Raw genomic sequence first — 26,297 nt, forward strand, 5'->3', positions numbered from 1 at the left:
TGCTGCCTTCGTCATCACCCCCTCCTGAGCTGCCAGGCTCGCTTTACAGACCCCAGCTTCCTTTTATTGCTTCCCCTCTCAGATTGCAGCCGGGCCGCCGGGGCTATTTTTAGCAGCCTGCCTTCTAAAAATAGCCGCGAGCTGTTGGCGGTTGCGTCAGGAGAGGTACCTCTCCTCCGCGCGCCGCCTTGGCCCCTGCGCCCCGGGAGGCTACAAAAGGAGGCCGGGAGCAGCGGGGGTCAGCGGGTTCAGAGGCAGCCGCAGGCGGAGGAGGCGAGAGGCGCTCTGCCAGCTCCGGGCGTGCCGTGCCGGCACCATGACCGTCTTCTGCAGCCACTGCCACAGGCCGCTGCAGGCAGAGGCGAGCTGCCTGCCCAGGAGGGCCGGGTCGGCGCCCGGCGTCTCCAAGCCGTTCAGGTGAGCCGCCCCTCGCCCGCGGGGCTGCAGGCCGGGCAGCGTGCAATTCCCTCAGCCTGCCGTTGTGCCGGAGCAGGGGATGCTGTCCCTCCCCCCCCCTCCCCGGACAGGGCTCCCCAAAGAGCTGGCTTTGCAGGTCGACCAAGAGCGCCTCGAAGGCTCGCCGGGACCAGATCAACGCGGAGCTGCAGGCGCTGCGCTCCCTGCTGCCCATCTCGGCGCGGGAGAAGGAGCGCCTCTCCTACCTCCACACCATGGCCCTGGTGTGCCTCCGGCTCCGGGGCGCTCACCTCTTCCCTCCAGGTACCCGCGGGCACCGCTGTACCTGCCCGGTGCCTCGCCAGCACGGCTCTGCACGGGGCGCTGCTCCTGGAGGCGCCTCACGCTGTGCTCCCCCTGCAGACTCGGCTCCCCCAGCGGGACCGGTGCTCGGTGCAGAGCTGCTCTCCCTGCTGCCGGGGTTTCTGCTGGTGCTCTCGGCCGGCGGCAAGCTGGTCTACATCTCCGAGAACGTCTCCCAGGTCCTGGGCCTCTCCATGGTAAGGCCTGGCCGCTGTGGAGTTGCAGTCGCTGTCCCCACGAGGCTCTCCTGTGGCTTCAGCAGGCCGCGAGCTCGCGGTGCGCCAGCACCCGGCCCACCGGGGCAGGCACGCTCCCTGACGACAGCTCCCCGACCAGGTGGAGCTTCTCGCCCAGGGGGACACAGTCTTCGACATCTTGGATGGGCGAGCGCGGGAGGACGTGTGCAAGAAGCTCCTCCTGGCGCAGGAGCAGCCAGGCAGGGGTAAGGCTGGGAGAACGGGAGGCTGCTGGGGTGGGGTCTCACAGGTGCTGGGCTCTTTGTGGCTGCCTGGAAGGGGAGCGGGGCTGGAAGGGGAGCCCCTGACCCACCCCGGCAGGTTTGCTTCTCTGCAGAAGTCACGTTTGTCAGCGAGATGTGCACATCCAAGGCCTTCCGGCTGCAGCACGGGGGTAACCGGGCCGTGGCAGTGCGCGGGCGCTTCCTGGCCCCATGCTGGCCGGCCTCCCCCACTGCAGCCTTCCTGGCCCTCTGCACTCCGGTCCCACGGCTGGCTGCCGAGGGCGATGCTGGCTCTCAGGACGACCTGTTCCACAGCACGCATGCTCTGGACATGACGTTTACCGATGTCACGGAGAGGTGAGGGGTGCCCGCTCACACCGCAGCCCCAGCCGGCTGTCCAGGACAGCCAGGATGGCTTCACTTCGCTAAGCCCGGGTGCAGGACGCAGTCCGGACCCCACTCCTCTTGTCCTCCCCAGTGTCATCTACCACCTCGGCTACCACAGGGAGGAGCTGATCGGTCAGTCGTGGTACAGCCTCCTGCACCCCGAGGACACTGACCTCGCAGCTGCCCAGCACAGGGCTGTGGGTGAGTGTCAGGCCTGGAACTGTCCGTGTCCTCCTCTACCCTGGTCTGGCTACGCCCAAGACCAGGATGGTTGGGACAAAGCAGATTTAGTCCCGCTCACTGTAAAAAGGAGGAAGCAGAGGGTTAGTTACATGCCTACGGGGGTTTGCAAGCACACGGACGGCTGCTGAGCTGGGGGCCACCAGCACTCTGCCCCGGCACAGTGAGGGGACACACACAGAGGGGGGACGATCCCCCTTGAGCCCCGTTTCTCCGAGCATCCCCGCCCCCCTAACGCCTCCCCTTGCCCGCAGCGCTGGGGCCGGGGCCGGGGCCGGGGCCGGCCGCGAGCCCCGCGGTGCTGCGCGTGCTCCGCAGGGACCGCACCTGGGCCTGGCTCCGCGTGTGGGCGCGAAGGGGCCGCGGCCTCATCGCCTGCTCCAGCCGCAGCCTCAGGTGAGCGCTGGGCCGGGCCTGAGGAGGCTCGGCCGGCGGCCGGGGGGTGGGGGGGGGGGGGAGGGCGCGGAGCCCCGGGGGCCGCCCCTCACCGCCGCGTCCGCCGCAGGGAGGAGGAGGCGGCCTACCTGCGGGCACGGCGCCGCGCCACGAGGCCCCGCAGCCCGGCGCCGCCTCCCGCCGCCGCTTCCCCCGCCGGGCCCGGCGCTCAGCCGGCTGGCCGCGCAGCTCCGCGCCTTGGCCGACAGCCTCTCGCCGCCCTCCGCCGCCGCTCCGCCCTGCCCCGGGACCGCGGCCCGCCCCGGGGCCTACCCCGCGGCCTGCCCCGCGCCGCCCGACGCCGCCCTGGCGCTGGCCCGTCTCCTAGGCGACGCGCTGGAGGCCGCCGCGCCGGGCAGCGCGCATGCGCGCCGCGCGCAGCTCGCCCCTCAATAAAGGCCCCTCCCACCGAGCGAGTGACTGAGTGACTGACTGCGCCTGCGCGCGCCCTGCCCGCCGCGGGGCGCGGGGCTGAGGGGAGGGGGCGGCCATGAGAGGGGGCAGAGGGGCACGGGGCGAGGAGGAGGAGGAGGAGGAGGAGGAGGAGGGCGAAGAAGAAGAAGAGGAGGCGGAGGCGGAGGAGGAGGAGGAGGAGGAAGAGGCGGCGGCGGCGGGCTCGGCGCCGGAAGGTGAGGCCCTGCGGCCGCTCCCGCCGTGCCTGAGGGGCTCTGAGGCGGCCCTGAGGGGCCGGGCCGTTACCCGCTGTCCCCTCGGTCGGTTCCTCCCCCTGCAGCGCGCCCCGGAGCGGCCCGAAGCCGCTGGGTCCGGGCACCGGGTCAATGTCTGAGGTAGGGATAGGGTAATGGGCCCTCCCGAGGGGGTCGGTGACACCTTGGTGACCCGCTGTGGGTGTTGGTGGGGCCGGAGGTCCGGCAGAGGGGGTGGGTCTCTGGAGGTCCCCTCCCGCTGAGCTGTTCTGAGGGGAAAAGGTAAAAAGGAAAAGATAAAAAGCAGCCAGGCAGTTAAAGCATCGGGAGAGGGTGCAGGGGATGAGGGAAGCAGGCCGGGCCCGTGATGGAGAGCCCCTCAGGACGGTGAGTTTCCCCCGGGGATGGGAGCAGCCCTTCCGGAGCAGGGCACTGCACTTCCCCAACTTCTGCCCAGCTCTGTTTGCCCCCTGGGACCTCTGGCTTCTGCCCTAAAACGGCTGGTGATTTGTCATTTTTTCTTCTGCTACTCTCAGATGATGTTGGTAACAATGTGAGTGGCTAGCTCTTGGCAGTCTCCTACAGACACACGGTAGGACACGTGTCCTGCGCTGACACTGCTGTGCAGAAGGTGCTTTCCCCATCAGATTTTAATGTGTTGCTTCTTGGTTTCGTTGCCAGCACGTGAGCCTTTGCTACTTTCACAGTACTGTTTTGGAAATGCGGCCAACTGGAATTCTGCACTGCAAGTGACAGTGCCTTTGTCCAAAACATTAGAGTCATTTCCACATCATTCTTCCTTTCTTTTAATGTTTTCTCTGCCCTTCTGACTGTCCTTGCACAGAAACTTTCATTCATGCAGGGACACCCACGTATCTTCCTATATAGAGATTAACTGCTCTACACCCCAGTAACTTGTGTAACGAATACAGATTCTTCCTGTAGTGCAGTTTAAAGATTTCTGCACTGAAGGCTACGAACTCCACTAAGATGATGGCTATGAATTGCCGAGCTGCTTGGCACTCGGTTTGTACCTGAGCGGTGAGCGCAGGTCTCTGCTCGGAAGGTGTCACGTTGTGGCTGTGCAGGCACTAAGTGGCAGCACGAGGCTGACAAAGGGCAACGGTGACAGGGGGCAAGGGAGCCTGAGCCAGAGAGGATATCAGCCGGCAGCAGGATCAGCAGGAAGGGTGTTTCGGGGAAGCAGGGCGATCGAACAGCGCCGTGTTAATGTTTCCTTTCTCCCTTGCTCTGAAAACTCAAGCGTACAAGCGAAAAGAAAACATTTCTTAGGGCAGTACTTGGGGCAGGGTACGGCTGTTTTTGGGAGGCCGCGTTCAGCCGCTTGGTACCCCAGCTGTGCCTCGCTGGCAGGACTGCGTGCCTGGCCCTGCACAGAGGTGCTGGGGCAGGCAGACACCTCCCAGGTGTGAACCCAGAAAGAACTGGTTTGGTTGCAGTTAGGAGGAGGAGAACAATATGCTGTTGGTGTAGTACTCGTCATTCGGGATGATAATGTTTTATATCTTGTAAGAACTGTTTAGTCTCCTTCAGTGACAGTGATCTTAAAGAAACGTAGCAACAGAAGGCTCCGGGAGAATATCTTGTGCATTCATCGGCACCTCGCGGAGAAGTGGTTTGGATGTTTCTTCTGTTGTGTTGGTCTTCTATTCGGCGGTTAGAGGCAAGAAGGAATAATTTGTAAAATAGCAGATGTAAGCTGAGGGGTGCATGCAGTAGGAGAGGGGTGGCACCACCGGGCTCGTGCCAGTTGTAGCCAACTGAGCTGCCCCTCTTGGTGGAACCCAAGAAATGCCTCGAGAAGCTGTTTGTTTCAGGTGTGTTCTGCTCTGTCTTCCAGATCCATGTTTTATGTCTTTTGAGGAACGACTGCAGCTGCAGAGTGGTACGGCAACAAGAGTGAGCAAGCAGGTGGCCGGTGCGAAGAAAACTGCCAAGCCCGCAGTGAAGCAGCAACGAAGCAAAACGGGGTAAAGGTGTCCTCGTGCGTTCAGAATGAAGTTCCTGTGTCCCCTCTGCTCTCCAGAAGCTGTGCTGGGGACTCCTCACGGGTCGCTGTTGCCTTGGGGCTGGTGTAGATCTCCTTTAACGTGCCGTACAGCGGCGTCCCTCACCACAGCGCTTTGTTTGGGAACGGGCTGATAGTGTTGGGGCTCTCGATATTCTGTCCTGCTCCCCAGCTGTCACCTGTTACTTGACAGTTAAATCAGCACTCAATTCCTGTACGCCCTCTGTACTGAGATGCTTTTAACCCAGAAGCACGGCTTGCTTCTCTTTTAAGGGAGAGTGTTCTACCTCTATCCCTCTGCTGCCTTCTGATCCCCTTCCAGCTTATCGGGGTCTCCTGCCCAGCTCCCGGAGCTGCAGAGTTGGCCGGTTTTTCTGGGATTTCATTCATCCTTCTGCTCTCCTCTCATCTGTGTTGACGTTCCTCCCTCCCTCCCTCCCCTCCGCCCACTACTCTCCCGTTCTCAGTAGTCTTTACACCTCCTGTTTGTATTCTCTGGAGACGCTATTGATGTGGCGACTGGAATGTATTCAGTGCAACAAAGCCTATCAGATCTCTTTGCTGGCCTCTGCAGGCCTCTGCCGTTAGCAGCTGCCATGCCATTACCCTTTATTTGCGGTAGTTAACAGTTCTCAGTCCTCAGAGTCGTATCGGAGCGATTTGAACAGGTTTCCTCTGTTACACTGGTGCTCCCTCACCTATTTCTGAACCTCTGCTGAGTCGGTTTTCCTTCTGAATGAAGCAGTTGACCAGAATGATGTGTCTACTTTGCCTTCTACCCGAGAGGCCGGGAGATTTTGTGTAGTGCAGCATCCTCAGACAGCATCTCTATTTCTAATGCCTGGTTTGCATAATTCTGTTTTTAGTATTTAATTCCCCTAATCCTTTAAGCGCTGCATCACTGCAAACCCCAGACGCTGTTTCTCTCATGGTTTCTATAATGGAAGTGAACTTCTTAAAAAGGGCTTCAGGGAAATCCCTGGCAACTCGGCTGCTTTCAGCGATGGGTTATAAAGCTGGTTTGAGCGTTGCACAGGGGTGTGGCTACACGAGCGGATGTGAAAACACGCTAAATGCTGCCTTGAGCGTGAGTTGGAGATCTGCTTTATTGCCTCAGGGCTCTTTGCGCTCCTTGCCCCAGTGAAACTGTTGCTGGATGTGGTTGTAACGCCAGGACTCTCAGCCTCACGCGTCTTTCCCCGTTTCTGGTAACGTAGGTGATGTATGGACAAATCATGGGATGCAGCATCCGAGTGGTGTGGGGAGAGTAATACCCCCTTCCCCCGTGTTATCCTGCCTTCCTCTCACCCCTAAAGCAGCAAATTCCGAAGGCCTGGGCTACAAGAAGGACTTGGGTCCTGAGCCACTGTGAAGTGTCTCTTGGAACACGTGCCATAAGCTGTATGGCCCACGTTCCTGGGGTCTGGCCTTTCCTCTACCCGAGTTACGGTGTGACATATATCAGTTGTACTGCTCCTGCTCACGGGAGAGCTGACCTGTCTCTGTAACTACCACGTCGCTGCAGGAACACCCAGCTCTGGTCTTGCCTTTCACGCTAAGTACCGCTCAGTAGCGCGTGAGTTGGGCTGGGAACAGAAGAGGGTTGTCGCGTGATGAACGAGAACGTGCGTGTGATACCTGAGTACGGTGCGTTTACCGATGCGTCCTGTGCAGTGGCAGGTTTTCACTTGATGCAGTGGGCTCTGATGTTCTGGAACAAGACACAAAACACACGGATGTTCCGTGGGGGATTATTTTAGCCACGCATCTATAGATCAGTTGGTTGCGTCAGCCTTGTGTGGCTCTTGACCAAGCCACCTCTAAGGTATCGCCATGGGAGAAGCCTGGTGTTTTGGCGCTGTGCATTAATATCCTCCAGAGGGTCTGCGTGACCTGCTGGCGCATTGCTCTGAGCCTCTTTCTGCCCTCTGCTCCCTTCAAGTATGTGTTTTGTTTTTTTTTTTTTTTTTTCCTCTCTTTCAGGCCAGTGGAGATGTCTGCCAAGAAACCCGTGCCTTTTCTGCGACAAGTTGTCCCTGTCACAAAGAAGGTGGGTGCTCCTTCTCCCCAGCTCAGGCCAGTTCCCTTAGTGATGCCGAGGGGCACGGACGTGGTGCTGGGGCTGCCGAAGGTGGCACAGGCTGTTAGTGGGAGATGGGGCTCGGACCAGCCCGCCGAGCGTGGGTACAGGTACCGCGCATTTTTGGGAGAACAAGAAGGGGGGGGGGGGGTGCAGCAGGTGCCGAGTTTAATTAGGCTTATTGCTGTTGCCCGGTAAACTGGATGCAGACGTGATGACTTGGTGAGGGACTGCCACCTTTGTTGTTGGGCCCAGCCTTTGCAAGCTGCAGATGTTTTCAGTGGTGGCTGTAAATGTTGCTAGATAAAAAAATAAAAATGTCAGGGTCTGATCCATGGGAAGAGAGAAAGCAGGACCTTAACGGTAATCCTGGCCCCAGCTCTCAGCTCTGCCTTCCCTGCTTCCAGATCCACAGAGACCCTCGATTTGATGACCTGTCTGGAGAGTATAACCCTGAAGTATTTATGAAGACCTACAGCTTCCTGGACACCATCAAGAAGCAGGAGAAGGAGGTGATGCTTTATGCCTGTCCTTGGCCAGGAGAACCTTGCTTGGCAGGAGCAGCTTCCGCAAAGGCCTTTCGCAGCGGAGCTGGCAGGCAGGCAGTGACGCAGCTTTGTGCTCTCTTCTCCAGATGATTCAGAAGCAGCTGAAAAAATGCCGGGACGTGGAGCAGAAGGAGAAGCTGCAGCAGCTCCTGAACCGCATGGTAAGTTCGGTGCAGCAGCTCCTCTCCTGTGAGGCACGAAGAGAGGAGGTGTGACCCGGGGGCTGTCTAGACGCTTGTTGACACGGGCCGTCCTTTCTGTGCAGACACAGCAAGAACAGGCACAGAAAAAACAGCAAAAACGGAGGGAGAGGGAGCTGTCTTTGAAGAGACAACAACGGGAATTGGCCAAGCAGGGGAAGAAACCCTTCTTCCTGAAGAAATGTAAGTACTGAGTGCGAACGTGCTGCTGACAGGGCTCCGAGCTCCGGAAGAGAGTGGTCGATAATTCCGCTTGGAGCTGCGGAGGGATGGGTCTGGTGCTGGCACCCGAGTGACAAGCCGGGCCTGGAGCCAGGGAGGGAGAGGCGAGAAGGGGCCAGTGTGCAGAGATGATTCAGGCTTGGGTTAAAGCCTTGCTCCTCTCTCCTTCACAGCTGAGAAGCGGAAATTGGAGCTGGCAGAGAAGTACGCAGAGCTGAAGAGGAGTGGAAAGCTGGAGAGCTTCCTGAACAAGAAAAGGAAGAGGAACGCCATCAAAGACAAGCGTCGTCTGCCCTCGCAGAAGAACTTGTGACGGCTGGACAGGCGTGCTGCTGCCTGGAGAGGTGGGGCTGCTGCTGGGATTCCCTCTGCCCTGGCCAGGCCTGGGAGACGGCCCCCCATCTTCCTGCCATCACTGTACAGTGATGTTTTTAGGCTCCAGACCTTGCACCTGCCCATCTCTTCGTCTAGCTAGGAGGGCACAAGCTGTGCCCTGCATCACTGGCTCTTCTCCAGGTCTCACAGGCACCAGCTGAGGTGGGAGGGCTCTGGTCCCAGCGCTGCATTCAGACCAGGTTGCTCAGGGCTTGCTTCGTGTGGGGCTGGAGATGTCCGAGGACAGATGCCACCACCTCTCTGGGCCCCTGCTCCACTGCTTCCAGGTCTCAAGGGGATTTCTTTTTTTTTTTTTTTTCTTCCAGGAACGCTGCCTGGTTTTAGCCTGTGATCATTGTTCTCAGTGACGTGCCCGGCTCTGTCTTGTTAAAAACCTTGTTACAGGTCTGGGCACGAGCAGGAGGGCTTGCCTGTAGGCCTTTCCTTCTGAGACTCAGTAAGCCAGCTTCCCTCAGCCTCCCAGCACGGTTCTCCAGCCCCTGCCAGGTTTCCCGTCCCGATCTGCAGTGAGCCCAGAGGGCCAGCACCTCGCTGCTGGGGGCCCGACCTGGGTGCGGTATCCAGATGCAGTCTGGCCAGCGCTGAGAAGAGGCGAGAGAATTGTGTCGGTGCCTGTTGAAGCGGCCGTGGTGTGGCAGGCCTCCCTCGCGGCCCGGCACACGGCCGGCTGGTGGGGCACAGCTGCCTGGTGTCTCCAGCAGGGCTGCCCTCTCCTCAGCATGTTCTCTCAAGGGCCGGTGGTGCTTCCAGGTCACGCTGGTTCCGCACAAAATAAATACTTCACTTTTCCTCCGTTCCCGGTGTCGGTGCTGTTGCAATCCAAGCTGCAGTTTGAGCTCACGGGACGTGCCTCTCTCTCTCCGGCGCTACCCATGACCGCCATCTCTGTCGTTTCTCCTGCCTCCTGCTGGCCCTCTCCTCACGGAGGTGATGTGGCTGTGAGCCCAGCGCTCCCCGTCAGACCCAGGTCGGCAGGGCAGGGCACAGCCCCGCTGCTGCAGGCGGGCAGCTGCTGCGTGGGGCCCGGGGAGAGGCCTCGCGGCGAGCAGGAAGCGAGGCGAGCGACGCCACCGTGCCTGGCTGAGGGCGGTACTGAAGCATCTGCGCCCCCCGCACATCCTGCTCTGCTGACGGGTTTTGGTGAGACTGGGGGAAGGCGGAAGAAGTGGGATGTGCCAGCTTGGTTAGGGACGATACGGAGATCCTCGGCCACCTTTAGCCCACGCGTGGCTTGCTTTGTGCTCTGCCCGGCCTCTTCCTCCTCTCCTGGCCTCACGGTGCGGGATGCAGAGCCTGCATGGCAGCAGGGTGGTGGCACCGAAGCTCAAGGCTAGCACGGCCTCTTTGTGGCATCGGTGTGCTGATTTACGCCTTGTTTTGATCCTGGAGCTGAACAACCCTCTCCCGGTAACGGTGCAAGGAGAGAACTGAGGAAGGAGGCTGGAAGCCCTGGCTGAGAGGCCTTCCCAGCTCCCCGTGCCCCCATCCCTAGCTGCTGGGAGATGTGCCCAGCAGGCGGCAGTCCTGCTGCAGCCCCAGACACCCGGGACACAGGTTTCACCCGCTTCTGTCCAGCGCGGGAGAGGTGAGGAGCAAATGCACCCCATGCGGCTGCCTGGGACCTTCTCCCCGGGTCTGGGTGGCCACCAGTGAGCTCCCCTTTCCCCCCCCCCCACCGCCACGCGACACTTGGACGCGCTAGGGACAGGGGACGCAGACACAAGGAGGGCTCAGGTCTTTTATTGCAAAGGGGGACACACGAAAAAGGTCCCGTGGCCGAGCCCCCGCCGAGCCTGCGGCTGTCCAAGAAGGAGGAGGAAGTCCTCGCTCCCCCCAGCGTGGGCACCCGGCTCCCGCAGCACGGGGAGCGGGGCCAAGAGGCCGAGGTGGGGCAGGCGGCGTCCCCGCGCAGCCCCGGGCCGAGCCGGGGGGCCGTGGTCCTGCACCGCTCGGCTGCCCTCGGGGACCGGAGCGCCTTCACCCAGGGAGGGAGGAGAGGCAGGATCAGTCCCCGCTGTCCAGGGGCGCCGCGGCCCTCCTGGCGTTTCGCGGGGACGGCCGAGCGTGGCGGCGCCCGGGCTGGTGCATCACGTGTTGTCCTGGGCCAGCTCCTCGGGGCAAGCGGGCTGGTCCCGGGACTTGCCCGGCGCCGGGGAGGGCTGGGGCTGGCAGGCGCCCTGCGGGGCAGGGCCCGGCCCCGGCGGCGCCTGGTTCCGGTGCCGCTGGTACTGCACGAACATGCAGACCTTCAGGCCGATGGCCAGCATGTTCTTGCCCATGAAGATGCTGGAGACGCGGGCGTCCCTGAAGAAGACCATGTTGCTGCCGCGGATGAAGGTGGTGGTGATGTTGACGGTGAGCATGCTCAGCATGGGGTACAGCATCATCCGGTGCGGCACGATGCCGATGCCTTGCATGCTGATCTCGCAGAGGGACACGCAAGGGAGGACCAGGAGCAAGATGTAGCAGTAGAAGAACATGATGCCCTCCGCCCAGAGCGGCAGACCCTTCTTCTGGGGCTCCCACAGGTTGGCCTGGATGTCCAGCACATCCAGCATGTCCACGATGACCCAGAAGAGGCGGTTGCGGAGATCTTCCTTCTTCTTGAACGTCCGGACGTACTCCATGCGTTCCGTGGCCACCAGCAGCACGTAGAGGGCCGGGATGCAGATGGAGAGCAGCAAGGTCAGCGCTTTGCGGGCCATGAGGTCCAGGCTCTTCCGGTCAGCTTTGTAGTTCTGGTAGACAAAGTAGACCTTGATCTCCAGAACGAAGACGTAGAGGAACCAGAGGATCATGGCGTAGCCCCGCTTGGCTGTCTTCACCTCCGCCCCGACCCAGATGGCCACGTAGCGGAGCACCAGCAGGAAGCACACGTCGCCCACCGCCACCATGACGCAGATGCCCAGCTTCCTGGAGCCCTGGCTCTGCTCCACCAGGTAGGCATCCATGAGGATGAGGCTGCTCATGATGAGCACCGTGGAGAGGCACACGTGGGGCTTGCTGATGGGCGGGGGGGGAACCATCCTGCGTGGAGGAACAGGCAGGACCGTCAGGGAGCTATCGTCCCTAACCAAGCTTGCCCGTCCCCACCCTCTTGTCCCCCCCCTCTCCCCACCTGCTGTGGATGACCGAAAGAAGGGGTGGGGATGGTGGATGGTCATCGATTCTTCTCCCAGCCTGCCTACCTGGATCGTTTCAAACCCCCAGAACGTGCCAGGCCACGTCTCCACAGGACATCCTGCCGGGGAACGGGCACAAGCCCCAGCTCAGACCCCAGGGGCTGCGGGGGGGGAGACCATGGGGCAGGTTGGGTGTCCCTCAAGCACTCGGGGTGCTACTGCCTCTTCCAGGAGCTCCTCGCACTGCTTAGTCTCTGCCGCAGTGAAGGGCACGTGCCTTATTTTCCGTGGGCTTTCCCGGTCCGCGGCCCTGGTTCTGCTCTTTCCTGGAAGGCACGCACGGCCGTGGCTGTGCTTTCATCCCGAGCAGGTCCTTAACGGCTGTGAGCCAGAGCCCCTGTCTTTTTAGCCTCCTTCATTTTCATGCTCAGCATTAGGAGAAAGGACAGCCGGGCTAAAAATAAGCTGTAGGGTGGGAGGGAAGAAATCTGCCCAACATCTTCAGTTTCCTCCAGCCTCGTGCTCCTCAAGAGCTTTGCCTACAGCTGTCTGCCCCTGCCCGCTGTTCTCCGGCATGATGTGCAGGGAGCAAGGAGAGGCAGCACTGGGCCACGGCTCCAGGACGCGCAGAGCTCTGCGAGAGGCCCTCGATTTCAGCCCGATGCTCGGCTCCCCGGCACAGGGGCAGAGCAAAGCCCGGACCCCACGAGCGCCCTACGAGCCTCGGGTGGCACGGGCGCTGTCGGGCTCCCTCTTCCTGGCCGAGCACAGCTGCGGGCAGCTGCTGCCAGCGCCGGAGGGAGCAGGGAGCCGGGGCCCTGCGTGGCACGGCTCGGCAGCTGCTCTGGAGGGGAGCCAGCCCCCGGGCTGAAATGGAGGACGAGGCTCGGCTGCTCGCCGCGCTGCCCGAGCACGCTTGGGCAGGGCAGGGGCCGCCGGCAGCGTGCGGGTGGCACTGAGCGGAGCGAGCGCGTGGGAGCGGGGCACGCGAGGCACCGCCATACCAGAACTACTTTTTGGCCAAGAACCTGTGCGCTCTGAGGGATGCAACCTGCCGGGCATGGGTGCCTCTAAGGCAGAGGCGCCAGAGGCTGGCAGGGATGAGGGAGATGATGGTCCCGATAGATGGGGCACGCCTGGAGCGCCCCAAGGGCTCCTCCGTTTAACCCTGCAGGCTCCTCAAGCCTTTGGAGGAGCTGGGAACCTCCCGCCCCCCAGCCCTGTGCTCAGCACGCTGCCCCATCTCCCACATCTCCCCATCTCCCACTTTTGGACCACAGCGGGGCCTGCCACGGGGCTGCCAACCCCCCAGCCCCTGCGCCGAGCGAGCCCCCCGCGCGCTGGCGTTACCTGGGGGTGCCCGGACAGGCGAAAGCCCCGAACCCTGCATGTCCCGAGCCTTCGGCTGAGCGTGCGGACGGGCTGCAGCAGGAGAGCGGCGACGTGGAAGGGAGCTGCTCCGGGCCGGGGCGGGGAGCGGCACGGAGGGACGACGGCCGGGGCGAGGGAGCGGGGGTCCGCGGCCGGCTCTCGCTGTCCGCTCGCAGCATCGCTCGGGGACCCTCGGCGCGGCGCAGCGGGGGCAGGAGGGCTCGGCGAGGGGAGGGAAACGGGGACGCGGCTGGGGACGGGGGGAGACCCTCGCCCGGTCCCCGGGGCTCAGCCCGCACCGGCGGGGCCGCAGCCGCGGAAGGGGGCCCCGGAGCTCCCCGCCGGGGCCGCGCTTACCTCGGGCGGCTCCCCGGGGAACCGGGGCAGGGCGGGGACGGCGGCGGGGGGGCGGGGGGAGCCCCAGTGGCGGCCCCGTGCCCGGCGCGGCATCGCCCGGCGGCGGCTCTGCGGCGGCGTTTGGCCCCTCCCGGCCGGGCGGGGACTGCGGCGGCCCCCGCCTCGGCGGCACGGCCCGGAACGGCCCGGCACCGGCTGGAGCGGGCCCGGGTCAACCGGGGGCTCCCCTCAGCCCGGCGGTCGCCGCTCTGCGGGGGCCTGGCCCTGCGGGGGGGGGGGGGGGGGGGGCGCGGGGCGCTGCCCCCCGCCCGGGCGGTGGCTGGGGAGGTTGGGGGGGGGGTTCCTGGCGGTGGCGGGAGGGGACACCGGGTGTGCGGGGCGCGGCTTTAACGGGGCACGCACGGACGAGTAACGGGAGCACGGGCAGCGCCCCGCCAGGCCCCGCCGGGCCGCGGCCCCCCGAGCAGGCCCCGTTGCCATGGCAACCCCGCCCGGCGCGCGCCCGGCCGCGCCCCTCGGCGCGCGCTCCCGCCGCCAGGCCGCGCGTTAAAGGGCTCGCCGCCACGCCCCCCCCCGCCTCCCGCCGCCTCCCATTGGCCGCTCCCACCCCGGGCTCCTCGCCCTCCTCCCTCCCCGATTGGCTCCCGGCTTTCTCTAGCCGCGCCCCTCGCCTCCTCCGTCCCGATTGGCCGCACCCTCCGGCCTCCCCTTTCCCCCGCTCGCCATTGGCCGGCTCCCCGCCGCAAGGCCGCGCCCCGCCCGCCGCCCTCCCATTGGCCGCGAGCTCCGCGGGGCCGCCCTCCCATTGGACGGCGGGCCTCCCTCTCCCGCCTCCTCCGCCGCCGCGCGCGCGCGCGCGCGGGCGCGCGCCACCGAGCGAACGGGCGGGCGGGCGCGCGCCCAGGCGGAGGCTCCGGGGCCGCCACCGGCGGCGGGATGGCGGCGGCGGGCGGCGCGCTGGGCTCGGGGCCCCCCGCGGGACCCCCGGCGGCGGCGGCGGCGGCCGGAGGGGGGGCGGCGGCGGCGACCGCGGCCGCCACGGCGACCACCGTGATGATGATGACCGCCGCCACACCGGCGGCGGCGGCGGTGACGGCCGCCGGTCCCGGCCCGGTGCCGGTGCCCATGAACCTGTTCGCGACGTGGGAGATCGACCGCTCGGCGCCCAGCTGCGTGCCCAGGTCAGCCCCGCGGGGGGCACCGGGGGGGGGGCGGGTCCCGGGAGCTCGGTGCTGCCCGCCGAGACGTCCCCGGGGAGCTGCGGGGGGGGGCCCCGGTACCGGGAGGTGCCGCCGGGCCTTGGGATGGGGCGTACCGGGAGGGGGGCACCGGCGCTGCGGTGGTCATGGAGAGGTTGGGCGTGGTGTGCGGGGATGGGGCGTGGTGGGGCTACGGGGACGGATGGGCCCGGTGGTCCTGGGGGTCCTCTCCTACCTCCGTGGGTCTGTCAGTGGTGATGGCGGTGGTAGAGGGATGGTTGGGCAGGCGGTCCTGGAGGCCTTCTCCAACCTCCATGAGTCTGTGATTATTCGTGGTGATGGTGGTGGTGTGGGGATGGATGGACCAGGCGGTCATGGAGGTCTTCTCCAGCCTCTGTGAGTCTGTGGCGATGGTAGTGGCCTTGGAGGCCTTCTTCTACCTCAGTGAGTCTGTGATTATTTGTGGTGGTGGTAGTGGTATGGGGACGGTTGGGCCAGGTGGTCTTGGAGGCATTCTCCAACCTAAGTGAGTCAATTAGTGTGTAATACTGGTGGTAGGGGGACAGTTGGACCAGATGGTCTTGGAGGCGTTCTCCTACCTCAACAATTCCGTGATTCTATTAGTGGTATTATTAGTGGTACAGGGATGGTTGGACCAGGTGGTCTTGGAAGTCTTCTCCAACCTCAGTGAGTCTATTAGTAGGTGATATCGGCAGCAGGGGGACAGCTGGACCAGATGGTCTTGGAGGTCTTCTTCCAGCCTCAATGGTTCAACGATTCCATTAGTGGTGATAGTGGTGGTAGGGAGACATTTGGACCAGATGGACTTGGAGGTCTTCTCCAACCTCAATGAGGCTATCAGTGTGTCATACTGGTGGTAGGGGATGGTTGGGACAGGTGGTCTTGGAGGTCTTCTCTAACCTTAGTGGTTCCGTGATTCTATTAGTGGTGATACGGGTGGTCTAGAGATGGTTGGACCAGATGGTCTTGGAAGTCTTCTCCAACCTCAATGATTCCATGATTCTGTTAATGGTAATATTGGCAGTAGGGTGACAGTTGGACCAGGTGGTCTTCGAAGTCTTCTCCAACCTCCGTGAGCCTGTTAGTGGGTGATATTGGCGGTAGGGGAACGGTTGGACCAGATAGTCTTGGAGGTCTTCTCCAACCCTAGTGAGTCTATGACCCACGCGTTGCTGGGATGCCCACCAGGGACGTGCTCAAGCACTGGGCCGAGAGGAGCCCAACGCATGGGGAAAATAAATCACGGTAAGAACCAGCCCTTGGAAGGGGCACCAGGAGGCTGAGGAGGTGGGAGCGAGGAGCATGGGGGTCCAGCAGGCGGACAGCTGGGAGCAGAAATGTTTGGAAATTTGCCCAGCCGGTGTGGTGCCCGTGGAGGTCCTGGGCTCCGCGGGCAGCAGCCTGGAAGGAGCACGCAACGCGTGCCTGAGGAGTGCGGGCAGGTTTGGGGGCAGGTTTGGGTGCTACGTGTGGAGCAGGACGCGGCGGTACAGCTTTCGAGTGCCTCGAGGTGGTGTCTGGTTGCGGGTGTCGAGCAATGAGGCGGGCGATGGTGAAGCGCGTGTGGACGTAGCCCTCGCACGTGGAAGCCGGGGGTAGCAGATGGGAGGCGATTCTTCCTTCCCAGCCCCGAATCTGAGCTGGGTTCCTGGGGGGTCTGTGCTTGTGTATCTCAGGAACCCCGCTACGCTGTCCCCGTGCCCGGCTGTGCTCCAGGAGTGGCAGCGGTGGCAAAACAACATCCAGTCAGGGGTAATGGGGCTTTTGTCCTCTACACGTGCCTGGTCTTAATCCTCCCGGCCCTGAGTGTGTGTAGGGGCTGTCGAGGGGTAGTGCCCAGGCTGGGAGGATTTCGGGGAGGAATCCAGGGCACCGAACCAAGTCCCCGTTGAGTTTTGGGGGTTGCCTCGCCCTCGGACTGGAGGTATCGTCCTTCCTGCTGGGGTCTCTCTGGTTTTGGGGCCAGTCTGGGAGAGGTGTGTGCCGAAGCTTTGCTGAAGTAAAATGTCTGTCTGCATCGAAGCAGCGCCGTGCTGTGCTTGCATTGTTCCGCGCGCTTGGAAGAAACGCGTGGAAGGACTTTGTGCAAACACGCTCTGGGGCTCGGGCTTGCCAAGCAGTGTTATTTTTCAACCTCTGTTAATAGCTCTGCTCTTCTGCGTGCTCTCTTTAATATCCGAGAGGCCACGAGTGCGAGTTCTTAAAGAATTAGGAAACGAGATAAGATTGCCCGATTGGGTTCGTTCTTGCTCTTTTTCCATGACACAGCCGGCGTGTTGTGGATGTTGGTTCCACGACAAGTCGTGGCGTTTCGAACTGGAGGTGCGAGATACAGGCAGCGTTTCGGCTCGTGGATCGCTGTGGCTGAGCTCAGAGAGCAAAGGCAGGTTCTGCCTGCACAGCCCGTGCCGTGAGGACGCAGGTACATTTATTTACACAGCATCCCGCAGCCCTGCCGGCTCCGGGGGCTGCTCCGTCCCCGCGTGAGCGCAGCCTGTCTATTCTGCAGCCCCTACAAATGCCCCTCTCCGAGGCTGGCTTGGTGGTGAACACCCCCGTGCTCGGTGTTCCTTTAAGGAACCATCTCCTTCCAGCCGGAATAACAAGCATTTGTCTGCCTCTCATGCTCTCCAGTGCTTCCCTGGGTAAATCAGGGGTTTTCACGGTCAGCTTCCAGCCTCAGCTGAAGCTGCTCGGGGAGCAGTAAATGGCTCCAGATTATTGCCCCAAAAGACACAGGATGCCACGGGGGGACGGCGCAGCTCCAGGCGGGGAGCGCCTGGGAGAGGCCCCGGCTTCTAAGGAAGCGGTCTCGTAACTGGGGATATTTGCCGTGTCTGAATTATGATTTCCTCTTTGTCCTATAGAGAAAACAAAATGTTCCAAGCGGCCATCTGATTGCTTATTAATATCGTGGGCTTGGCGACGCGCCTGCGAAGCGACATGTCTGGTGTGCTGCCCGCTGCCCGGCCCTCCCTGCGCCTCGTCCGGCACAGGGGAGTGCGTTTGGGATTTCTCCGCGCCGTGTTTCCCTCCTGAGCACATGCTGCTGGCATATAACATATATATATATGTGTATATTTCTGGGCAGCTGGCTCCGCCACGAGGCGCAGTGGCTTTGTTCAGGTGCCTCCGTACGCCAGCAGCAGCAGGCCCGGAGGAGAGGCGCGGTGTTTCAGGTGCCTCAGCACATCGCCGCTGTGGTTACGGAGACCGCTCCCCGCTCTGCAGGGTGATTCATCCTCTGTGCTCACAGCCCAAAATTGCACGGGCATTTCCTTGCAGGCCTGTTGCAATGCGAGCACCGTTACAATTTACTGCCCGCTGTCATCTGGTGGGCGGTTTCTGTTGCTCCTGGCTCGTGCGGTCTAAGCCAGCGAGGGATTCTGCTCGGTAGACAAAATCTCCTGTTGTGTTCTCGTTTTCCTAGGTCCTCCTTATTTTCCTCCTCGTGCTGATTTTTTAGACTTTCACTGGAAATCCTTCTTATTCTGCAGGGTGAGCATGGCTTCAGTAACATGAGGTCCAGAGATGGTGCATATGGGACAATCGCCTGGACAAAAAATGCCCAGGTTCCCTGCACAGCTGTGTACTTTACCTGGTTTTCTGTGCGTAGGATACCCAAATTCCTTTCATAGTACAGGCAGCTTAGGATGATGGTTGAACTCATGCCTTCAGTTCTATTTTCCAGAATTGAAGACCACTAACAATCGGCTATTGTGCTGTTACACCGGTAACAAGGCTAGGACAAGACCAGTCCCGTTCTAAAGGTTTCTGTTGCTCTTCTAATTGCTCTTTAACACTTTTTCTCTGCTAGGGAAGAAGATCGTATTCATCCAAAATGTCTCGTGGGCAATTCTGTTGCCTGGTTTTCAGGTAGTGTCTCTGAATCCATATTATTTAGGTCAGAGTTTTTAGGCGTACGTTACTTGTATATTTTAGAAGAGCTCCTTTTCATCTGTTCTGCATTTTTCCCGTGTTCCTTCAGCTATCTTCTAGTAGCCTGTTGATTTTCCCACCTTACTTATACATCCAATTTCTTCTCATTGCTCCTTTCCCTCAAAGGCCCTGCACACTCCTGCTGATAATCTTGGCACCGTTCTCATGTTTTTTCCGTGCTTCTCTATTTCCTTGCACACCTGTAACTCAGTAATCTTCAGTTATGAATCTCAATTTTTCTGTTTTCTAGTTAATTTTCTTTTATTCTCAGAATTTAGAGGCTATTACTTGAGAAGCTGCAGCGGCCACAACTCGTTATTGCATGGCTTTTGTTTTTCAGCTGGACAATGCTCGTGGGATGTGTTTTAATAGCTTTGAGGTTTTCTTTCTCTCTTAGTGAATAGCAGGCTTTTTCCTGTAGTTAGGCTTTCCGAATGTTCTTGGATGCACTTCCCTGAAATACAGTCCCATCAATTGCCATTTATTTCCGTCCGCTCGTACCTCGTGCCTGAGGCTGCTGGCTCTGAGTATTCCTTTCTTTCTTGTGTGCTCCTTTGTCAGAAGCAGACCCAGGATGTCCATTTGAATTTCATGGCATACTGTGTATATGAATAATTTACTCATTTTTTCCCCTGGTGTTTATCGAGTTCCTTAACTGAAGCTTTTCCTCTGCCTGTTGTGTTCCTTAATCTCCCATCAGACCACAGGACAACGTTCCCATTTCTCTGCATTTATGCCTTGCTTGTCGCCTCGGACTGATGAGATGTTCACGCTCACCTGGGGCTAACCTTTTCTGTTGCCCTACTCCTTAGGGGAGCATCACCCCTTATTTTAGGGACCTAAGCAAGTGGGTGAAAAGCCTAGATACGCATTTACCAGTTGTGGTGAGAATTATTTTTGAGTGAAGGATCTTTACTGTGCAATTCCTTAGAATTAAACTTTTTTTTTTTTAAAGGAGAATGTAAACATTTTTTATTCCAGTTGAAGAAGCTTGGAAATGGATGCCCAAGTCTTTTCCGCAGGGCTGCACTGCCACCAGTGTGGCACTTTGGCCTCCAATATGCTCTCTTCTGAAACGTGCCGTATCGTGGTGCGTATTGTGAGACCTCTCATACCGTGGTGCCATATTCCTGAGCCTGCAGGGGGTCGGATACCAGGCGCTTGCCCGCTGTTGAAGACACCAGCATAGGAAATGGATGGGGTGGTAGGTGGGCTTGCTGTTGTGATGAAGAATCACAGAAGCAGGGAGCTGTAAGGAAAACTTTATGCTCACCATCAGTGGGTGGGTTGTCAGAGTTGGGTTTCAGAAGCTGCCGTGTGGCACGGGCTCCTTTCTGTGGACACTGTGGACGATGGAGAATCCCTCGTCTCTGAAGTCTCCGCGGCAGGCTTTGCCCGGCTGCTGCCTCTTCGCACCTGAACAACTGCCCGCAGCCAAGACCTGGAGGAAGTTGCTGTGGGTTTGCGGACTAACCTTGACCTGGTTTCAGTGCTTTTCCCAGCTTGGCCGCACTGGCCCTTCTCCAGCGCACTTGGAGAGGCAGCGGTGCGGCCCGGCCGGCCCTGCCAGCTGGCGGGTGTCGGGCTGCAGCCTGCCCTGCAGCCCCGTTAGTGCCTTCAAACCTTGTTGAAAGGTGCTTGTCACCCTGTCTTAAGCACATGCGTATTTTTTTTCCTCCAGTAGACAAGGCTGCAAGTGGTGTTCTTGTAACCGCTTTATGGTGGTTAATTCATTAACATGTTTTATTTTAGCCCGCAGACACGGCGAACGAGCTGTTCAGCAACAGGTATCGCAGCCGGCTGCTCGTGCCGTGGCTCCATGGAGGTGTGGTGTGTTTGTACCTTTCTCAGAGCAGTCTTGGACCTAGGGGCAGCCGGTGCAGCAGTTCTGCTGCCTTGGTGGACAGAAAAGTCAAAAACCTGTTAGATTTGCCAAAAAAAGGTCTGTGACTTCAGCCACGCTAACGCCTGATTTCAGCACGGCCAAACCGAATGGAGAACAATGGTTCTTCAAAACTTGCACTTTTGGGTTTTCTGTCTGCCCTGAGGTTGCTTTTGGGTTAGATCCTAAGTGAACAGTGGGAAGTTCAGACACAGTGATCTGAAGTGAGCGATGCTAGCGAATGATGTGATGTTTCCCAAGTAACATACCCATCGTGTTGCCCATAAAAAAACACAATAATAAAGTTTGCTGCCGGACGCAGCCTCGCCACCGACTGGCTGGCTAGTCGGCTCTTTTCTCACATTTCTCGGGAGGCCGTTATGCAGCAGGAATGAATTTCATCACGTGCTTTTTGTTAAACAAGTCGCTCGTTTGAAAGCGGAGCAGGAAGACGACCTTGTGGTTTGGACACGGAAGCGAGGCTTAGATGCGGATCCTGGATCTGGAGCTGCTTGCTCTGTGTCTCACTCCCGTTCCTGTTCCCCCCACTTTGTTCCCAGCCACTCATTCCCATGCCGTGGTGTTGCTGTTTCCTCACTTGTGTTGGGGTGACTGGAGCTGTGTGGTAAAGCAGAAGCGACCGCGACGTGCGGCGGCGTTGCTCTGAAAGCCAGCGTGCCAGCGCTTGCCAAGGGAGGGATTTGTCCTTCTTGGGGAAAACGGGGCCTTAAGAGACCGCTCGTGCACTCTGGAGAGAGAAAGCTGAAGCCAGAGGAGATGGCTGGGGGCTCTGCTCTGACTCCACAGCCTGAGGAGTGGAGATGGTGAAGCCCGAGGGTCTCAGAAGGGAGTAGCAGGAGAGGAGCCCTCTCAGAGCCCCATCGCCAGCAGCGCTTTCCTCGCTGCCTCATCCCGACCCTGCGGGCTGGGGGTCCTCTGACCCGTCTCAGGGGATCATGGAAGCTGATGGAGTCTGGAGGAAGGTCTGAGGAGCAGCATGTGGAAATGGGGCTTTTGTGGACTTACCGCCGAGTTTTTAAGGTCTGTTTGTGCCGAGCAAAACCCTCGCTCCTGGCAGGGGCCATTGGTCTCCACGCAGCGTGCAGCGGAGCATGAGAGAGGCCAATGGCCGTGTGAGCGGGGTGCTGGGCGTGCTGGGACAGGCTGTCCGGGCAGGTCCTAGCACCTCCTCAGGAGAGGCTTCTTGACAACGCATTTATTATCTAGAAACCAGCTGGTGTGACAGGAGGCTCTGGCAGAGCCCCGCGTCCCGTCGTGGTGGGTGCCGCCTGTTCTCCAGGGGCCGTGCTCCCTGGGCTGGATAGGCGTGGGTGAGGGGGAAGCAGAGGTGAAGTGATTCATCCAGCAGCTAAGAAGTGGCAGAGACAGGGATTAAATTTCCCCTCTCTGCCTGGAACCAGATCTTAACTCTGAATTGCTTCCTTCTGTACAAGCAGCGAAGTCTGGCCATAGCAGAGCCTGGGGGATGTGGTTATATCACTGCAGCTCTCTGTGCGCCTGGTGGGGCAACACTTGGTTGGTTCAGGTTGTCCTCAACCAATTTTCCTTTTTTTTTTCTTTTTTTTTTTTTCCCCCAGTCGCCAAATGTTTGGGTGTTGCCAATAAACGAGTCAACTCCCCGTCCAGTTGCCCAATTCCATCCTGGCTCATTAAGGGCATAGACCACGAAGATCCACGTTTCATGGAAATCGGTGGCTAAAGGCAGGTTGGAGGTCTTGGCTCTCCTTTTCCAGCAGGGTGCCGGAGAAGACAGCCTGCAAAGAGTCGATGCAAGTGCAAGAGAGGGGGTGGGAGAGGACGGTGTGTTTTCAGGCCAGGCTGTTTGATGACTAGCAGCAGTAGTTGAAGCACAATCCGAGCGGTGCCTTGTTTTCCAGTGAGGCATCCGTGTGGGTATTTAATGCGAAGGGATGCGGAGTGACAGGAGAGTGGTTTCAAGTGCTTCCATTCATCCTCTGCACAGCAAAGCACACTTGCTGCCTACGTATGGAGGTGAACGTGCCTGCAAGCCAGCAGGGTGAGGCATGTCAGCCCGCAGTGCTGCTTTGTGGCAGCTGGGGAAGGAAGGCTTTAACACCTCCCTCCTGCCCTAAACCTCTGCCTCTTCGGGGCCTGGCCGAGAGGAGGGAAAGGAAAGCTCTTAACCTTATTATTGGTTGTGAATACAACAAGCAATCCAATTACTGCCATCCTTTAATCCGGACGCTGTCGGACCACAATTAAGGCGGAGGAGTCTTGGTTCCCTACCCCTGCAGGCAGGGGTGTGGTGCCTGTGAAGGAGGAAGGTAAGGCAGTCAGTTACTGGCCCCCAGACCTTACGTTCTCTTCTGAAAAACGATGAGGCGCTGGTGTCCGATCCTGTTGGCAGTGCCAGGCACTCTTGTTGATGTGAATACAAATAGGCTTGGGGTCCCAAGTGACAAAAGATTAATAACTCCGCTTAATTACAACCTACTTTTTTCCTAACACTGTGAACGTAAATGACTTTTCAAGGAGAGCTGGCTATGAGACGCGCAGGCTGGTGGAACTCTGGGGGCAGGAGGCAACGCTAAGTAGATCAAGGTTTAAAATCCAGGGTAGCTCTGATCGAGCGGTCCGTGTTAGTAAGCGGTGCGAGAAGCTCCCTGGTCTCTGCCTTCAGAGCGGATATCATGATCTCAAGCCAAAGCAGCTTTCTGTGGAGGTTACAAGTGTTCAGTTTCCTCCTCTGCTGGGGGGGGTCTCAGGTTGAGCCAGCTCTGCAGAGCATCTTCCTTGTCGTAGCCGGCAGCACAGCACCCTGAAAGAGGTTATGAAAGGGAAATGTGGAGTTATATTTGGTTTTGCCAGCAATAGTTGTATCTGATGATACAAATAAAGCACGTGAGGTTTTGGAATTCAATTCTGGTTTAACCCAAAAATCAATTCAATTCAGCTCAGTGCGTAGCAAATGTTTGCTGCTGACAGCCCTCGGGAAGGAGCCCTGGGTTGTCGATGATGCTGGTGAGTTGACTTTGACATGGCTTCTTTGTCCAAGCAATAGGGCAAAGACCAAGATGAGGGACATCCTCAGCAGCAGCAGGGAGAACAACAAATGCTGGGGAAGAATAATCTCCTTAATAAATAAATAAATACATTTTTAAAAAATAGGCTGTGTGAGGATTTCTGGAAGTACCTTTGGAGTGTCCTGGCTCTTGGTTCTTGACTGACTGTGTGAAATGAAGCCACTGAAAGGGAGATGACTTGCTCATTTCTGGGTTTGAGAGCAATTACCTCCTGCTGCCTGAAAGGAGGCTTTTGAACAACAACTTCTTCCCTTATTTTGCAATCATGACTCTTTTCTTCCCTCAAGATGAGATCCGTGTTCTGCAGAGCATCTGTTCCTCTTTGGGTATGTAACCAAAATAGGTGTGCGCACGCACCTTAAAGACAAAAATGTGGACCTCTGTGGCAAGTAAGCACCTTTGGCAAGGACATTTGGAAATGTGTGCTCCAAGAGACCTCTGCACTTGAGCTGTGGTGATGCAGCTGTTAGTCCTTCCTGCTTCTCCCCGCTCCTGTGGGCTCCCTAGGGAGTACCAGCTCAGCACCCTAGCTTCTGTAGCTGCAGGATGTCCAGGGGCGTGCAAGTGCCAGTTGTTGCTTCTGAGTGATACCTTGGGATTAGATAAAATGAGTAACGAGGGATGGATGGAGTCTGTTTCATGCCTAGTGACCTTGTTCTTGTGCACGACAGCTTGCGGTGTCTGGGAAGAGAAGAAGCTGCCGAGCGGCCTGCTTGTGGATTAGGTCTGCTATTGACAGATAGCACAGCAAGCCAGCTGGTAGCCTGGAAGTAAAATGACCAGAGCAGTGAAAGAAGGTAGTGGAGAGTTTTTCAGGCTTGGGAGTGTGGAAGGGGTTGGGTATGACTGATTAAAATACCTTTTCAGGAAGTCTTGCATTGCACTTAAATCCATGTATGTGCATTCATTGCCAATCTTAGGTCACCAGACTGTGGGTTTGAGATGCTTTCTTAAGATTTCCAGCCTGAAACACACGGATTTTCTGCTTGTGCTGAGTTTCACCACATTAATAATAAATTTCCCATATGGAGGACAAACATACAGGAAATCCACCGAAGCTGAATGCTTCCTTACCCGCTGTGCTTTGTGCTTGAGTGAAGCTCACGAGCTCTCTCGTGGTATATATGCAGGTCCACAGCAAGTGCCCTCTAAATATATCTGTCCAAGCATGATTCTGTTTTCTTCTTTCATGGAAGGACATTAGTGGCCTCTTCCACGTGGACACACCTGAGAACAAAAGTGCTTTGAGTTGCCCAGGGCTCACAGGGCTACTTTCTTTCTTGTCCATCTTTCTTCCCCCCCTCCCAGAGTTCGGTGTGTGCTTTCTGTCGCATCGACACCGGGAGGTTTCCTTTAAAGCACTGTGATTCTTTGGGCAGGCTTAGGTTGCTTTTGCTTGGCCTGCTGAGGGATGCTGTGGGGCACTGTCATCCTCTGAACGCCAAGCCTTTCCTGTCCTTGAGAATAAAGGTCTGACTTTGAAGGCTCACGCAGCTTTTGCTCTGAAGGAAGGTGCCTAACGCAATCAGGGATTTTCCAGCAGGACGAGCTGTGTGTTTCCCAGGGGCCGCAGCTTTTAGATGAAATGGGTGAGATGCTCCAAAAACAAGGCTTTCAGCACCAAACCTGCCTCTGTGCTGTGGGTGACTGGGCTTTATCCCAGCTGGATATAAAATCCTGCTCCCCACGGCAGGCAGCCCCGCAGTCACAGCTCTGGAGCGGAGCAAACCTGGTGAGCGTTAGCTCCTTCCTCAGACACCTGCTTCAAAGCAGATCAGAGAAAGCTGAGCTTTGAGGTGTGTGGCTGTGTTTTTTTTTTTTTTTTTTTTTTTTCTTCCCCTGTCCTTTGGGATGCATTTCAAGCTGTTTCTCAATGGCTGTTGGCAGACTTCCAGGCTTTGCTGGCTGCCTTGCTGAATCACCTGTAGTGCGAATAGTTTAGTAACACATGGGGATGGCAGCAAGCGCGAGGGGCTATGACTGCAGCGTGCAAAATGCCCTCTCGTGCCCAGGGGATGCGGATGGAAAAGCCTGCCTGAAAGTGGTGTTTGGGGCGACTTCTTAGCATGAGGTGGTGTAAAACCCAGCTCTGGCTCTCAGCAGCTGACGCCCCCAGCAGGGAGCCTCGATAAGCCGGTAGGAGTTGTTTTCTCCCTTCCCAGTTGGTTTTCTCACCAGCCCAAAGGAGAAGTGGGGTATTGTGGCAGGGATGCTGCCCCTTTGGACAGAGAGGAGCACTGCCCGGTGGGACTGCAGAGCCTTCTGCTGCCTTCTGCAGCTCCGCTGGCAAGCAAAGCAAAAAGACATTTGGATGAAAACCCACTTTGAAACGTGGCTGCCGGAAGGCTCCTGTGGTTTTTGATTCCTTCATCCACATTAGTTGACTTCCATCCCTTCTTGTACGGACCTGGGTGAGATTAGTCAGCCTCGTTTTTGGTGGAGAGGAGGCAACGTATGTGTCTGCTTTCCAGTCCTTTCCGAGACGGATGCCTCGCCTTTTACTCCTCCCTCCAGAGAAACCTCCGCTTCCCCTGCACCCAAACCTCCTCCCTTCCCCAAGAGAGGGGCAGGGGCACTCGAGCTGTCTGTGCAGCATCGGCCTCAGATATTGATCTCCCATCGGTGGCTCCGCTTTTAGACCAAGCGGGAAACTGGGTAATTACAAATCCTATTTCTTAGAAAAGGAAAAAAAAAATAATCAATCTTTTCTCAAGCTGAGTGCCGCCATTTCCTGTCAGCTGCTTGTCCCTGGGCATACAGAGAAGGAAAGCTGTCTGCAGCCCTTCTGGGAGCTGTCTGAAAGGCTGGCTGGCCGCTGTGGGAAGCAAATCCCATGGCTTGCTCTACCTTTGTGGAGTTCTGCTGTGCCAGGGTGGGAATCAGACCTTCCGAAAGCCCTAACTTTGCTTCTCAGCATAAAGGCTCAGGTGTTGTTTAA

The 26,297-nt window shown here is 58.7% G+C and overlaps 4 protein-coding genes across 5 annotated transcripts in view; 3 read left to right on the forward strand and 1 right to left on the reverse strand.

The window, feature by feature from the left end:
- Positions 1–96: 96 nt before the first annotated feature.
- Positions 97–1,869, forward strand: LOC126913228 (uncharacterized). Its single transcript, XM_050709499.1, has 2 exons — positions 97–956; positions 1,096–1,869. Exons 1-2 carry the CDS (start codon positions 672–674, stop codon positions 1,552–1,554), a joined length of 744 nt encoding a protein of 247 aa, XP_050565456.1. The 5' UTR covers positions 97–671; the 3' UTR covers positions 1,555–1,869.
- Positions 1,870–2,750: 881 nt separating this feature from the next.
- RRP36 (ribosomal RNA processing 36) lies at positions 2,751–9,198 on the forward strand. 2 transcript variants are annotated; one of them, XM_050709496.1, is made up of 8 exons: positions 2,751–2,910; positions 4,790–4,919; positions 6,941–7,007; positions 7,445–7,549; positions 7,672–7,746; positions 7,851–7,968; positions 8,181–8,351; positions 8,709–9,198. In XM_050709496.1, exons 1-7 carry the CDS (start codon positions 2,772–2,774, stop codon positions 8,318–8,320), a joined length of 774 nt encoding a protein of 257 aa, XP_050565453.1. In that variant the 5' UTR covers positions 2,751–2,771; the 3' UTR covers positions 8,321–8,351; positions 8,709–9,198. The 2 variants fall into 2 exon arrangements, with proteins under 2 accessions (XP_050565453.1, XP_050565455.1); XM_050709498.1 differs by having other exon boundaries at positions 2,883–3,069.
- Positions 9,199–10,127: 929 nt separating this feature from the next.
- On the reverse strand, positions 10,128–13,188 carry LOC118252899 (transmembrane protein 121-like). The gene is made up of 2 exons (XM_035556693.2): positions 12,876–13,188; positions 10,128–11,430 (listed from the first exon to the last, which is right to left on the reverse strand). Exons 1-2 carry the CDS (start codon positions 13,073–13,075, stop codon positions 10,491–10,493), a joined length of 1,140 nt encoding a protein of 379 aa, XP_035412586.1. The 5' UTR covers positions 13,076–13,188; the 3' UTR covers positions 10,128–10,490.
- A 1,001-nt stretch (positions 13,189–14,189) lies between these two features.
- LOC118255617 (phosphofurin acidic cluster sorting protein 2-like) overlaps positions 14,190–26,297 on the forward strand; it is a 50,813-nt gene continuing 38,705 nt past the window's right edge. Inside the window, exon 1 of the mRNA XM_035561950.1 lies at positions 14,190–14,434. Coding sequence (XP_035417843.1) covers positions 14,190–14,434 — 245 coding nt within the window. The remainder of the gene's footprint in view (positions 14,435–26,297) is intronic.

Source organism: Cygnus atratus, chromosome 3 (genome assembly GCF_013377495.2).
Source record: "Cygnus atratus isolate AKBS03 ecotype Queensland, Australia chromosome 3, CAtr_DNAZoo_HiC_assembly, whole genome shotgun sequence".
Taxonomy (NCBI): domain Eukaryota; kingdom Metazoa; phylum Chordata; class Aves; order Anseriformes; family Anatidae; genus Cygnus; species Cygnus atratus.

Coding starts and splice junctions, on each gene's coding strand:
- LOC126913228 (XM_050709499.1), top strand. CDS start 672: ATGGCCCTGGTGTGCCTCCGGCTCCGGGGCGCTCACCTCTTCCCTCCA. Junction 957..1,095: donor AGGTCCTGGGCCTCTCCATG/GTAAGGCCTGGC, acceptor CTCCCCGACCAG/GTGGAGCTTCTCGCCCAGGG.
- RRP36 (XM_050709496.1), top strand. CDS start 2,772: ATGAGAGGGGGCAGAGGGGCACGGGGCGAGGAGGAGGAGGAGGAGGAG. Junction 7,008..7,444: donor TTGTCCCTGTCACAAAGAAG/GTGGGTGCTCCT, acceptor CCCTGCTTCCAG/ATCCACAGAGACCCTCGATT. Junction 7,747..7,850: donor AGCAGCTCCTGAACCGCATG/GTAAGTTCGGTG, acceptor CTTTCTGTGCAG/ACACAGCAAGAACAGGCACA.
- LOC118252899 (XM_035556693.2), bottom strand. CDS start 13,075: ATGCTGCGAGCGGACAGCGAGAGCCGGCCGCGGACCCCCGCTCCCTCG. Junction 11,431..12,875: donor GCCTGTCCGGGCACCCCCAG/GTAACGCCAGCG, acceptor TCCTCCACGCAG/GATGGTTCCCCCCCCGCCCA.